This window comes from Nesoenas mayeri (genome assembly GCF_963082525.1).
Source record: "Nesoenas mayeri genome assembly, chromosome: 2".
In the NCBI taxonomy this organism is placed as follows: domain Eukaryota; kingdom Metazoa; phylum Chordata; class Aves; order Columbiformes; family Columbidae; genus Nesoenas; species Nesoenas mayeri.
The window spans coordinates 27,643,136-27,657,822 of record NC_137543.1 but is presented as its reverse complement, the minus strand read 5'-3'; the positions used below and the strand labels follow the sequence as shown (position 1 = coordinate 27,657,822).

Genomic DNA, 14,687 nt, shown 5'->3' with positions numbered 1-14,687 from the left:
ATTAATATGTAACATGGGTTTTCTTCTTCTTTTAGAATATTTTTCCCAGCACTTAGGAGAGTATGGAAATGTTCTGTCTGTCTTGGAAGACTTAAACATAACTGTACTGAAGGCAATGGACAAAACAAAGAAAGTAAGTAAAAATTGTGACATTTTCTTTACGTTGTATGTTTTGTTTATTTGAATATGTATCCAATATTTTTCTTATCTAGATAAAGTTAGTAATTTGCATTTAAGTTCTTCCACATAATATATGTTTGCAGCGAAAGTCCAGTAGGAAAAGGCTTGTAAAAATGTTTGAGTATCAAAGCCATAATGTTCTGTCTGCAAAGTATTACAATTTGGATATAATCAGAATTGTCTTTGAGAATGATCTGAAGAATGTTCTGCATATCGTTGTACCAATAGAGGGTTCCATGTCCCATGCCAAATGTGGGTAAGTATTTTCAGCATATCAATATTTGAAAACAGACCAAATTTGAAAAAATATTCCAAGTTTTCGAAGTAGAAAACATGTTAGTAAAATATGCTAATGACTTAAACTATATTAATGGTCTCTTCTCCCAAGTAGAAAGTGATAGGACAAGAGGAAATAGCCTCAGGTTGCACTAGGGAAGGTTTAGATTGGATATTAGGAAAAAAATCTTCACCGAAAGGGTTGTTGGGCATTGGAACAGGCTGCCCAGGGAAGTGGTGGAGTCACCATCCCTGGAGGGGTTTAAAAGATGTGTAGATGCAAGAGTGCAGTACTCACACATTTTACATAAACTGCCAAAATAAAAACCTGAAAGTTTAGTTTATTTATTTAGAGCTTGAGACAGTAAACTGAATGTCTGTCTGTTCATGCTGTGCATCTTCCACTCACAATGAAGTGGATGTGCACTGACTCAGTGCCTCACTGGGCTGCACACTGAAAAGCAACAGATTAGTTTATTCTAGCTATGCATACTTAAGGAAAAAAATAACCATGTGCATAAACTACTGCTAAAGGGCAGGACATGTCATCTGATAACTACAGGAAGTAAACAGAACACAGCATTTAAGAATTACTTCAGGAGTTAATTACAGAGGAAGAGCTCCAGTAGACTAATCAGAGTTGTAAAAAGTAAGCATTGGCCTGACTAGGAAGTGCATAAGAAAATCTGGAATACTAATAAATGTTTCATGTGTCTGCTTGAAGAACACATTAAAACCAAACCAAACCACACTATTTCTTTGATTTTTGTTTTCCTGACTGAAGACAGAAGTTAAATGGGTTATCTTTCTTTCAAGAATATCACAATTGACTGTTCCTTAGAGGTGGCAGAACTAGAGCAAGGCTAGCAATGGAAAAAAATACTTTTAATTCCAATTAGTAGATACACTGTGTGAACACAGTAAAAAATTTGTGTCCTTAAATATTCTAAAATAGAGCTCTCAGCCAAGGATATGCCCAGCAACTATGACTTTGTATAGAAATTAATTTCTCAGTTCAAACATGGGATTATTTTCAACAGGAACCGAGTTCTTAGGAAACAGATAAGTTATGTGACCTAACTAACTGATAAATCCTTGGAATGCAAATAACAAATTTCCGTCTTAAATAGTCTGAGCTGTATTGAAGTCTAAAATCTGGAATATATCCACCTAAAATCAGAGCTGTGAGTGTAGCAAAAGCTAGTTAGCATATTTAGATAGCATGGATAAATGATGTTAATCATCAGTGACACACACTAGATGTGATGTAGCTCCTAGCTCTAGTTGACTCTCCAGCTCAAACAAGCAGGTAGTCAGAAATGAGTGGTCTGGTTATGAACAGCCACTGGCATGTATGCAGAGCAAGGCTTGGGTTTCTACTCCTAGTAGAGAATAAAACTTTGTCAGTGCTACCTAGTCCCTTGAATAGTTACTGAGTATTGGAAGCATTTATTACTGTCATGCAAGCCATCACCTAGTTGGAAAATTCATACATAGAAAACAGAAAAAGCCCAGAATTGAAGACCTACACTTTGAGAGCTACAAAGACATAGTGTATCTACAGCAGCTGGGGCAGTTTCCCATGACCAGGACCAAATTTCCAAGGACCAAATTGTCCTATTAAAAACCAAAATTGAAAACTTCTCAGATTGAAGCTGAACTCCACTAAGCAGAGTGTGAGGCTGATTGTGGACCCAGTCCCGAGGGTTGCTGTGAGCCTTCCATCCCCTCTTACTTTTTGTGAATTTGGGAAAGCTCAGCGCTTCTAACTATCAGTCTTCTGCTAAACTTTCCCAGAGTGCCTGCCACTACAAGTAGGCAGCTCATTCAGTCTTAAATATCTGGGGGTGTAGAAAAAGGAGCAATTGGTATTTCCTCCATTTTGTTTATCTAGTTAAGAGTCAGATAAACAAGGACCACTCAGTCCGTCCTATAGAAAGTCCCTGCTTTCCTACCAGTTCACGTTGCCCGTACTCAGTAGGCACTTTGCACAAGAGGCGGCTGTGGAATTGGAGCCCTAGTAAAATTGTTCAGCTTTGGTTTCCAAGGAAACCCCAGAGAAGGAAGATGTGTCGGTCTTCAACAAAAAGCTGAACGGTGGATCAGAATGTCTGAAAAATCTAAATACTTAATCTAGAAACCCTCCTTATTCCAGATATAAGTCGAACTAGACATTTTAAAAATCCTAAATGTAAGTTAATACACTTTTTTTTTTTCTGTTGTGTCTTGATGTAAGTTTGACAATACGAAAGTGTGTGGCATTATTTGACTCATACCTAAATCTAGTACAAAAGTATGTTCTGAATCACTTTTGCACATGAAATAGATTTGACTCTTCATGTTGTCTTTTTTCTGTTTTGAAAATCACATGCACTAATGAACAAATACCTTGGGGTTTGTTTACAAATATTTCCAATCTGTTCAGCCTTTAGTCAGAAAGATCTCTCACCAAGAGCAACTGGAGTTTGCCTTGGCTATGGACTCCTGGATTTAAATCAAGATCAACAAAATTGTACCCATCACTCCAAATTATTTCCACGTGTGGATATTTTTAACCCAACAAATTAGCAGATAGATGACTCCTGCAAGTTAATTGCAGCTTAATTTCTGTGTACTCTATTGCCCCCTGTGGTTTGAAAAGGTTGTCAGCACAGCTTTCCTGAACTGAGCTTTTCTCCAGTCTTCCAGTCCTGTGCTATCTGAAAGCGAAAATATCGAGATGGGAGAAAATGTACCAGTGTGTCAGCAGGTTCAAGACACTTGGAAATGAGCCTTCCTGTCATCACTCTGGGGCCAGATTCCTCCAGCCTGGGCAAACGAAATAGCACCTGGGAAGGTGGTGTAGGAATGGTTCATGCTCTGTCGCTTGAAGGGAAGGTGCAAAGCCAAAAATGCAGAGAAATATAGCAAAGAACATGTTTCAGCAGGGAAAAGACTGAGTTGCATTTGTAAGAATAATATTTTTAATATAAAAGACACCTCACCAGGGGATGCTGGGGAAGCTTCAGCCCTTCTGTTTTGGTGTTCAACTTCTGTGTTTTATCCTCACACAACATATCTTAAGATTTTCAGAAGAACTTATGGCAATTTGATATTTGATCATTTCTCTCCTTAGGATGGAGAATCTGCATGAATCTGCACAGGAGTGGTGGGGACATGTTATTCATTGGTGTCAATTGTTCTTGTACCTGCCAGGCTGATATTTTCCTGATCAAAGTACAAGCTCTGAGATAGTTTTGTTTATCTCACTGCTTCTTCATCTTGCACACAGGAAGCATTAAAAATTAAATACTCAGCAAAACTTCACAAACACATTGGAAGGCTTGTTTCCTTAAGCCTTCTTTCTCTGACATCTTTTCCAGTAAAACACGGAAGCATATTTAATTAAAATATTTAATATTAACTTTTTTATTACTCAAATAAACATAACATTATCAGCAAGATGCATCTGTATTGCATTCCATAGCTTGCAGTTAAATATAAATAAAATGAAGTGAAACTTTAGAACCTGCAGCACAGAAAATAAAATCTGACACTGAGTAATGATGTAGATAGATAAAAATAGACCAGGTTTTTAAAGATGCTTGACATTTTAGTTCTATTGACTTGTGAATACTGAAAATCAGAAACTTACAGACTGAAGAGCATATCTCCCTCACGCTATCAAGCCATAAAATTATTGCTATTTGTCAGCTATTCAGTAAGAACAAACTTTGCTCTATTGCTTTTATTTTTGGTATTGCAAATGTGACCTGCTGCTGCTGCTGAACTATTCTGTGCTCAGTAAACTAGCAAAAGCTCGTTTAATCACCAAAAACATAGTTTTCCTATGAAATGAAGTTGGCAATATGGAGGTATTCAGGGATTTAAACAGGCATCTAGTGGTACTTTAGAAAACCTGGGGTATTCAGAGGTGTCTCAGATGTCTGCATAGACCTGACAAATAGCCCACAGGACCTCCAGGAGATCCAGGGATAGGAGGAGACCCTCTTCTGGGGCGATGGCTGGAAACAAGGTGGGTCACCATACGTCACCAGACTCCTGCTTAGGTACTTGAATAGCTCCGAGGTCTCTGAAGGGGTTTTTTCCAGAGGAACCGTCTCACAGTGGTGGTTAAATAAATAAATTAATAATAATCATCATAGTGTTAATAAGTTATAAAATGTTATAAAACATAAACTACTATATAGCAAAATAGGAAGAAGAGGCCAAGGGGACCAGGTTTGTTCAGCCTGGAGAAGAGGCTGAGAGGAGATTTAATTCTACTGTCTAAAGAAGGGTTATAGAGAAGACAAAAACACAAAGTCTTTTTCTGGGGTGTATAGCAAAAGCATGAGAAGACAGATGGTGTAATGTCCATCCTTGGAGATGTTCCAGACTCATCTGACATGTCCCTCCCCAAGCAGCCTGAACCAGCTTTGAGGTCGGCCCTGCTCCGAACAGCGGGTTGGACTAGAAGACAGCCAGACACACTTTCCCACTAAGTTTGTGAAGCTCTTGCCTAAGCTCCCACCCATTCTGAGAAATTTCAAAGTTATTTTTTGTCCCAAAACAGTTTAGTTTGCTTGCCTCAAGTACTTGAACACAGGTATCTCCCTCCTTCCCCACCTCAGGGAGCTGCTCTTCTGTAAGTGCACCAGAGTGGTGTCGGGTCCCCCAAGGGGAGGGGATTGGAGCTGGTACCAGGGCTTGAGAAGATCAACAGAGTTGCTGAACCCATAGTAACCCTGAGATGTGGACTCCCTTAGGAAATACCTAAACCCTGCCTCCTCTGCCTTTATAAAAGGAGAAACTCTTCTGAACCTTTTAAGACAGCCATAAGCCAGTTTTAAAGACCACGGTGACCTTTTCTATGGGGAAATCACTAATTATGTGTATTTTCAGTTGCATTAATGGAAACTCAAATCTTAGCTGCTAACAAAGGTCACACTTGTCTCTTGATGAGAGAGATGTGGAAAATTACCCACATTCGTTCACATTCAGTAAAACTAACAAGCAGAACGATATGTTAACACAGGCTTAGTTCATCTGGACTGCCCAAAATGCTGTGCACTATAATGTATATGCTAATGAATGGTAATTTACAGCTAATGAAATTCAAGAAATAGGCCATTTTTCTAGTTTACGTGCAGACACTATCAGAGGGTCCCATTACTACTTGGTGGTGCAGTACAATACAATACAAATGCTGGGCATGCCAGTTAAACTGTTTCTACCATCACATGCACTTAATAAATTGATAGACATTTTTCTTCATTCAGAATTAAAAATTTCTTTCTTCAAGCGAAATCTTGTACCAGTGTACCTTTAATAAAATGCAAATGAAGGCCCTTTTCTGTAGGAAGTAGAGTGGCGAAACAATAACAAAGCATGACTGGTAATTCCTCAGTGCTGAGAGCTGGAGTTGAGGTTTATGTTGAATTTTAATAGACAATCTTTTTCCCTACATGACTTAAATTGTAATAATGCTGACAATTTTTATATACTGAATACCTTCTTCCATGATCCTTGAAGAACTTTAGAAGGAAAGGTAGAAGTAGTTGTCTTTCAGCAGGCAGAAGTCAAAGTTGCTCAACATTGCTGTAAGCCCAGAACTGCTAGCGTCAGAGACATCATTTTAAAAGAAATATTGAGTAACCATTTGCTCAACTGGGTGCATTAAGAGAGTTAAGTAGTTCCACATAGAAGAGTTGTAAACACCAATATTTGGGTAAAACACACATAAGGAAAAGTCTTTGATAATTCCAGACTCCAACAGATGATGTTAGCATCTTGCCTGCCTAGCCCATCTTTGCAAAAAAGCTCTGTGTACCTGATAACTCTAAGCTATATTTAAAGACCACAAGGACATTTTCCATAGGGAAGGCTTTAAATATAGAACTTATGAGACAACAGAACAGGAAAAAAAAAATGCTAACTCCTGGTGCAATGCAGAAATCTCAGTAGTTCTGATGAAAAACACCATACCATGACTGTGAGCAGGAAACTATATAGATGTGTCTTTAGCATTTACTTTTTGGATACGCAGAATTTTAAAACACTTTGATTATCTCCCTCAAAAACTTCCAACAAACAGTCAGTTCTGTCATGTTTCATTCACTTATTTCCAAAAAAAAAAAAGGCAAAAGCTAAAAAATAAAAACATACCCTGGATTTCCTTTGCAGGGCTTTATTTAGATGCCCATGCTACACAGATTTGCACATATTGCTCTAACATGCTATAGAGAATCAAAATTTTTGGGAATTAAATGGTCTCTGTCAGGCGCATCAAAGTTTTAAATCAGTTACAATAGACATAATTTAGAAGAAGAACAAAAAAAACAACCTTCCTATTGTATAATAAGTTTTAGTAATCATAAAGGTTGCCATAAATATTATTTATCGGACTGGTATGAATCTCAGGTATTCATTCAAAAGACAAACAATCTCCCATGGATATCTGTTCCTAAAATGTATAAATAAGAAAGTATTTGTTGGAGAGTGGCTTATACCTGAATAATCCAAAGACAGAAGAAGTAAATATAGGACTATGAAGCTCCTGGCTACATAAGTAACTTCTAATGATTCATGAGTGGTTTAACATCTGAGACTTCTCCAGCAGAAGTCTTCAAAGAAGAATTCAATAACATGTATCTTGAAGAGATTGCTCTCATTTGAGAGCAAAATGCTTATAAAGCTATTATCTTACAATCTTTTATTTTACATTTAATTTTCAAAACATCACATATTTGTGCTCTGATTGCAAACACATACATGCAAAAATTCTGAGAGAAGGCATTTTGACTGTAATTCACATCAGGAACAACAGGGAAGAGCTAAAAAAAAATCCATATGCATTGCCAAAAATACTCAAATGGGTTCTCAGCTATAGTAGGAAGCAACACCATTCAAATGTCAGGTTTTCTTTAAAGCTTGGAGATAACAGACCAACATTTATCTTCAGATGTGGTGACTAGAGAAAACATTCATACAATGTGCCTCATATTTTATGAAACCCTTTCAGAAGGTATTGTACCCAAAGGCTTTCAAGATCAGTTGAGTGGGTTTTGTGCACACATGCAGACTTAGAGCACACCAAAAATAGATACCAGGATGCTTTCATTAGAGTAAGAGCCTAAAAATTCATTCAGAGTTTAAGAGATGCAAGTCCATTTTCCTTCTCTGTTCCTAATGGGAGCTCTACACAGTAAGCAGAGGCTCTATCATCTCTATTACATTTATTAATGAGAAAACAAAAAAGAAGGTGTTTATATTATTGTGACCCCCCTCACACAGCATTACCTGCATGTCACTGCAGAAGTGGGTTTTAGAGATCTGAGCTTTCCAGAGACATTAAAGTCAGCCCCATCCATGGAAATATGAGTCATTTGTCCAAGAAGATGGCAGGCCTAAGAATTTATTTCTGAAATTATCTACACAAAATAGTTATATTTTTTAACATATAAAATGTATTTCAAATATCATTACACAAAGAACCACTACAGACTGCTAAATGTAGGTGCAAATTTTCTAATAACCAAATGTCCTGGTTTCAGCTGGGATAAAGTTATTTTTTTTCCTAGTAGCTGGTATAGTGCTGTGTTTTGGATTTCGTATGAGAAGAATGTTGATAACATACTGACATTTTGGTTGTTACCAAGTGATATTTATACCATGTCAAGGACTTTTCAGCAAGAAGGCTGCAGCTGCCCAAGAAGCAGGAAGGGGCCACAGCTTGGACAGATGACCCAAACTGGCCAAAGGGATATTCAGTACCGTATGATGTCATGCTCAGTATATATTTTGGGGGAAAAAGATGGAAGGGGGTGCGTAGGAGTGATGGTGATTATCTTCCAAAGTAACTATTATGCACAATGGAGCCCAGCTTTCCTGGAGACAGTTAAACACCTGCCTGCCCATGAGAGTGGTGAATTAATTCCTTGTTTTGGTTTGCTTCTGTGTGTGGCTTTTGCTTTACTTATTAAACTGTCTTTATCTTAACCCATGAGTTTTCTCATTTTGACCCTTCTGATTCTCTCTCCCAGCCCACTCGGGGTACGTGAGCAGCTGTGTGGTGCTTGGTTGTCAGCTGTGGTTAAACCACAACACCGAGCTCCAACTCCAACATTTACATGCATTTCATGTAATTGTGAAATACATAAATTTGTGGTTCAAAAATAATTAAACAAATTAAAGGAACAAAAATCAGTCAAAGACTGTTAAATTCAGAAGGCAATCTCTCCAGCACAAGCAGTCCTTCAGCCAAACTGCTGGTGGAGTTTTCCAAACCTGCATCCCTAAGCACATGCCCTGCTTGAAGTCTATTCCAGTAATCACTGTCAGAGACAGGCCAGTGAGCTAGATAAACAGCTTTTCACAAGAGTAGATCTGAATAAAAATGTTAAATTCACTTCTGCAGTTGTCAGTCATTTATTGGCTTTTCAATACTTAAGAAGTGATGTGGTACTGCCACCAACTGAACTTAAGAAATGCAACGAAAAGGGTGGTTTTTTGAGTATAAACTATGTTGTGCCACTGTGTACCTCTCTCAGCCTGGATGGGATCAGTGTCTATAACTGGAAATTCAGAGGTCTTTTCATCCAGAAACATACAGGTTGCTTGTGTGGTCTGTATGCATAAGCACAAAACCATCCAATCTGCTTCCTTCCTGAATGAAGTCTGAATCTCATCTCACGTAATTCTCACCAAGGAGGCAATCCTTAGCTTATTCTTTTCTTGTAATTTTTAGGACTATCAGGAAGCTTCAGATTTGGAGCAGTTTGTAACTCGCTTTCTTTTGAAGGAAACACTGAACCAGCTTCAGTCCCTCCAGAGCTCCCTGGAGTGTGCGATGGAAACCACGGAGGAGCAGACTCGGCAGGAGAGGTGAGCGAACCTTCTGCCCAGCTGCAGTGACAGGGCTGAGGGGTTGGGTCACGGTGAACCTCCAACACCGTTTTACATTTCACCCAGCAACCTAACCTAGGGAATAATGTGTTGCTGTTTATTCAGTCTTTAAGCTGAAGAGGTCAATGTTTAAAGTTCATATCTCACTTTTTTAGCTGTTCTTGTCATCCTAGTTCCTCTGCAGAGATGCTATGAAACCCTGTGACACTCCCATGGTCAGAACCAGACCACAGACAGACACTGACCTTGAGCTTTCTCTCCTTGAAAGCTTTCTCTCTCTGGTTTATACCAGCTTAACCTTCTTATCCTCTTTTTGTTTGTTTTTTGTTTGTTTGTTTTTTTGCTTGTTTTTTTACTTCTCTAATGACTAGCAACCTCAAAACAACTAATTAGTAACAGCAAAAATCTGGAAAATAATTCAGTGGTTTCAATAGGTATTTCTCCTTTTTTAATTCAAAAGGGGACATGCAAGCACATTTTTTTGAGAACAGGGCTGAGAGCTCTCCCACAGGTTTTACCCCATGAAGTCTCTCGTGTGTTTCTGTGTAGACAAGGCCCAGCAAAACCAGAAGTGCTTTCAATTCAATGGCCAGGAAAACGCCCAGCTCGAAGGCTTCAAAGGAACAACAGCCTGTCGCCAAATAGCCCTCTTTTTAGCACAGGTACGGTATTTCACATTTTTAAGATATTTCAGATGCATACACACTCATCTAGAGAAAAAAATACATGTATCTTACTCTCAAATGCTTAATTTAGATGTGGTAACTAAGACACTGTATTGACAGAAATCAATCTTCAATAGAATATAGAAGGTATTAGCTGAAACTGTAAAGAAAATAAATACATACACAGATCTGAACTGATAAAAAATAAATACACTATTGTGGGCCAAACAGTGATGTAATTTTGGGGCTGTGGGTTGATTCAACATTTCTTAGGTAATATTTGTAGCCTGCAGATAAGAATGAAAAGGTGAAGGCTATAACTTATACAGAACCAGGTTCTGTATAAGGAGCAGGAAAAAAGAGCTTTTCTTTAATATGATTTAAGAAAAAAATCGGAAAGAGCATTTCTTCTTTGGAAAACATGAGGGCGCGCTTCAGTAAACAGGATTCTTTAGACACAGTGACATTAAACATGAGGTTGCAATGAAGACATCTTCAGACTTAGTGATGTCTTTCAGAATCAAAGCATGAAGATGACTAAAACACCAAAGTACATGGTGGGCCAAACCCACTTCTTGACCGCTCATGCAGATCTGACTGCTGGCAGCCAAGTGCTTACGTCTTCCTTTTTAACCCTCTTTTGAAGACCCTTCTGTCACTCACATTGATGACTCACTTTCTGCCACTCACCAAATGATGTTGTTCATTCAGCATAATGATGCAAGATGATGTTAGGTCCCCTGCTGTGAACTGCTCGTGTTCATAAGAAGGAAGGTCACATGGCCTTAATCACAGGACGTCCTGAGTCGGAAGGGACCCACAAGGATCATCAAGTCCAACTCCTGTCCCTGCATATAACAACCCCCCAGTTCACACCATATGTCTGAGGGCATTGTCCAGTCTCTTCTTGAACACTTTCAGGCTTGGGGCCATGACACCTCCCTGGGGAGCCTGTTGCAGTGCTCCACCACCCTCTGGGTGAAGAACCTTTTCTTAATGTCCAACTTGAACCTCCCCTGGAGTGTCTTCCTGCCATTCCCTTGGGTTCTGTCATTGGTCACTGAAGAGAAGGGTTTGGCATCTGACCCTCCTCCTCCCCTTGTGAGGAAACTGTAGACCATGATGAGGTCTCCCCTCAGTCTCCTCTTCTCTAAGCTGAACAAACCTTGTTGCTGCACTCCTAATTCACACATTTCAGAGGGAACCTATACGTATGCAAACTGTACCAAATACTCTTATTGTATTCATGTAATTTTAAAGAGCTAAAATCTTTCTCCACAGCTATTCTAACAGCTAGCTAACAGCTGACTGCTTTCCTAGACAAGATCTGTGTCTTGATCTTCCTCCTTACTGCCTGCTGCCCACATGCACAGTAACGCTGAAGGTGTGAATACGAGCTCAACACTCAAGCCAGCATTTCTTTAGCCTTTGTACTTGTTCAGGTGAATCCACACTCTGCCTCCTGTAAATATCACACCTGTGGTATGTCCCCAGCATGAGGATTTGTCTGGTCAAGACACTGTCCAATGCCACAAGAACTCTCAGCTGAAAAATAAGCAGGTTAATTAATGTGCATATCAAGAGCATGTGTTGAAAAATCTTCCCTTTCAGATAAACAACCTTCCTCTCTCCTTAAAGCAATCACTTATGTACACATTCACATGGTGGGTGATGCCAGGAACTGCTTTCATAATGCTCCTATCTGTTTCCTTGAGTATTATCCTTTCCACCTAATAGATAATTTTCTTGAGACTTAAGCAAAGCAAAATTTTCCAGAGACTTGAGAGATTCTCAGAGATGCTTGTGGCTTTGTAGAACAACATTTTCTAGTTTCACCTTTTCTATATGACATTAGGTGACTATACAGTCACAAGTATGAATGCAGTAGAAATGGGGGGGCTAGGAAGTCTTCTGACTGGGTCATGCCTTATCTGTATAAAGAGACAAGAAATAATTAACATCCAGTGTCTTTAGTCTTTCCTCTGCTGCTGAATTCCATGACTTGGGAGAAAAATAGACACAGGAAAGTTATTATGATGAAATATAATCAGTCTTGAGATGGTCAAAATTTGCAATCAGCACAAGCAAAAATTACACAGCTCAAAACCAGAATGTTATTCTAGAACTATCTAGTATAGGAAGGATCAGTCCTAAGAATCATATTGCTGAAATTCACCAAGCATCTAGAAAGGCTGTTTGCTTGGAAAGGTAAAGAAGAATCATTAGCAAGGGACATCCAGTTAGTGTTATTAAATCAGCTATAGAGTCCACTGCAAAATTATATACATAGTTAATGGACAGACATATGAAAACCCCTAAGCCAGGATATTGCATATGACTTAACAAAGCTGAAAACCCCTCAGAGGGTAAGTATAAAAAAGAGGTGTTTCAGCTAAATGAACCTTTTCCAAACAAAGAGAAAGCCCTTTCTTCCCAATGCATGCCAGACAGTCTACAATTATGTTAGGAGGCTCTTTCAGGAATCCCTCAATATCAGGTTCCTGAATATGCCACGCCAAAAAATTAGGTCATTTAGCTGCACATGTACACACAACTAGTTCTTTTCTGCAGTTCCTAAGAATGTATTTTTTGAATCGTGAAGGAACATATACACTCTTAAAGTCTGAATAATCCTGGAATCCTGCTGGAAGCACCATGGCAGGACCCTAAGGACAGCGCCAGGCTGACCACAGCAATGTCCTTGGAGTCGGGGCCCTACAGCAGGTTTGCTGTCTCTCTGCAGGAGGAAGATCCCATCGCCTTGGCTGTATTGGCCATGCCAGGATATTTAAGGCAGTCTTGACTGTGTTTCTTTCACCTTCACCAGGGGAAAGAGGAACTGCAGAAAAGACACTGCACATAGTCCCTCCATGGGGTGTATTTGAAAGGAATCCTAGAGACACGTTTGCTTGCTCTTACTTTTATAGAAAGTTTCACATAAAGAAGATTAAGAAATGGCAAACTGAGAAAAATATTAAGATAGAAAAAGCTTTAACGCACACACATGTACACTGTCCCCCAGGATTATTTTGCATTTTGGGCAGAAGGCGCTCAGGTTATGAGCTGATTCCCCATCTGCAGAGGAGAATATTCCTTTCTTCAGATATCAGCATGATTTCAAAAGCGCTGGCATTAATCTAGAATGTAGTTTTCACTCTATATTTGATTTCTATTTGATCTTAAAAAGAAAGAAAACAATTCATATAGTGCTTTCTTTTAGTTACACCTAAATGAACATTGAACTACAGTATGAACATTGCAGTACAATCCTCAAGAAGCAAAATAAATTGTAAAGTAAGCTATTAATGAATATTTTTATAAAATAAATGAATACGCTATGTTCCAGCATTTAGTAATATTTTATAAATGTTAATTATTTATATTTTCCAAAGGTTGGATTGAGGAAGACAGCCAGTGGATGACTCAGATAAACAGACTGCAAAAGCTGATTGACAGGCTGGAAAAGAAGGTGTGTGTTTCTTTTCACCTGCTTCTCCTCTCATTTTCAGTAAAGCAATCCTTAAACCACAAATGCTCTCCAATCGATAATGAGTGAAACTTCAATATTACCTAAGAGAGCTAACATTCATTAAATACCTACATATTCCTTTCACCATATTCTCTCCTATTTCATGAAAGCATGATATGATTTTCCCAAGCTCCTCTTTCCCCTTCCCATCACCACAGATCCAAAAGTCGCATTATTCTATGACTGGAGGATGTTACTGTACTTAGTTATGCTTGTTTTGGGGCACATGGGACAAGCCTCTCTTTTCACAGTCTGATTTTTCCTCTTCCTCTCCAAACTTTCCCACTAAAGCTTGACAGAAAGTTTTGTTTCTTCCTTCTGCATGAGAGAATACTAATTTCTTAAGACTGAAGCACTTCCCTAATAAGTACAGTTCATCCAAAAGCTGATGCAAATCCCATCATCCCGACTGGGAGCCTCAGGAGCCGCTCCAGCTCAGGGACTGCATTGGCCGCAGAGCCCTGAGACCTCCTGCAGTTCCCACACCAAAGCAGAGCCCTCCGGGAGTCCGACAAATGACCCGTCTGATCCAACGATGCTTCCCAGGGCTTCTAAAAACCCGAGTGGCATCTGTCTGTACAGAAAATATCTATTTCTTTCGTTTTCAATCAGGTTTATTGCTACACTAGGTTTTATAAGTAGGTTTATGTCTGTGTGAGGTGATTTTCTTTTATTTTTGGAGAAGAAAGAAGAGCAAAAGAAAAAGTAAAGTATAAATTCCTGTGTCGTTCTCTACATAAAGTGTCCCTATTGAAGGACAGATGGACAATTTCAGATAGGCGCTAAGGGAGTGGCTGAATTCAGGGGATTTTGTGACCCAGAGTATTTCTTCCTCCTGGTCTAGTAGAGGCGCGGTTTTTGGTTGAAACTCTCTCAGACCCAGGAGCTGCTCCAGTCCCAGTGTGGCTGATGCTGCCCCTGCCTGCAGGTCAGTGCTCACCACGCGTGAGGCTCTGCATGTATCCCAGAGATGGGGATCCACGCACACCAGCGTGGATGTCTTTGCACCCACAAGCAGGCAGCACCTGCGGAAACACAAAAGTGCAACAGCCTGATCCTGTTCCTTCTTTCAGCTGATCAGGATGGACATTCCTCTATGAATGCTGTCATGGGCTTCAAGTCCACCCAGTAGTTGTGGTTGGACCCACGGC

At 39.4% G+C, this 14,687-nt stretch overlaps 1 protein-coding gene across 1 annotated transcript in view; it reads left to right on the top strand.

Annotated features, from left to right (window-relative positions):
- The window catches only part of NECAB1 (N-terminal EF-hand calcium binding protein 1), a gene marked incomplete at both ends in the record, with an annotated part of 57,580 nt that overhangs the window by 30,871 nt on the left and 12,022 nt on the right, over positions 1-14,687 (top strand). The window contains 4 exons of the mRNA XM_080338740.1: positions 36-133; positions 9,185-9,321; positions 9,892-10,004; positions 13,400-13,476. Coding sequence (XP_080194866.1) covers positions 36-133; positions 9,185-9,321; positions 9,892-10,004; positions 13,400-13,476 — 425 coding nt within the window. The remainder of the gene's footprint in view (positions 1-35; positions 134-9,184; positions 9,322-9,891; positions 10,005-13,399; positions 13,477-14,687) is intronic.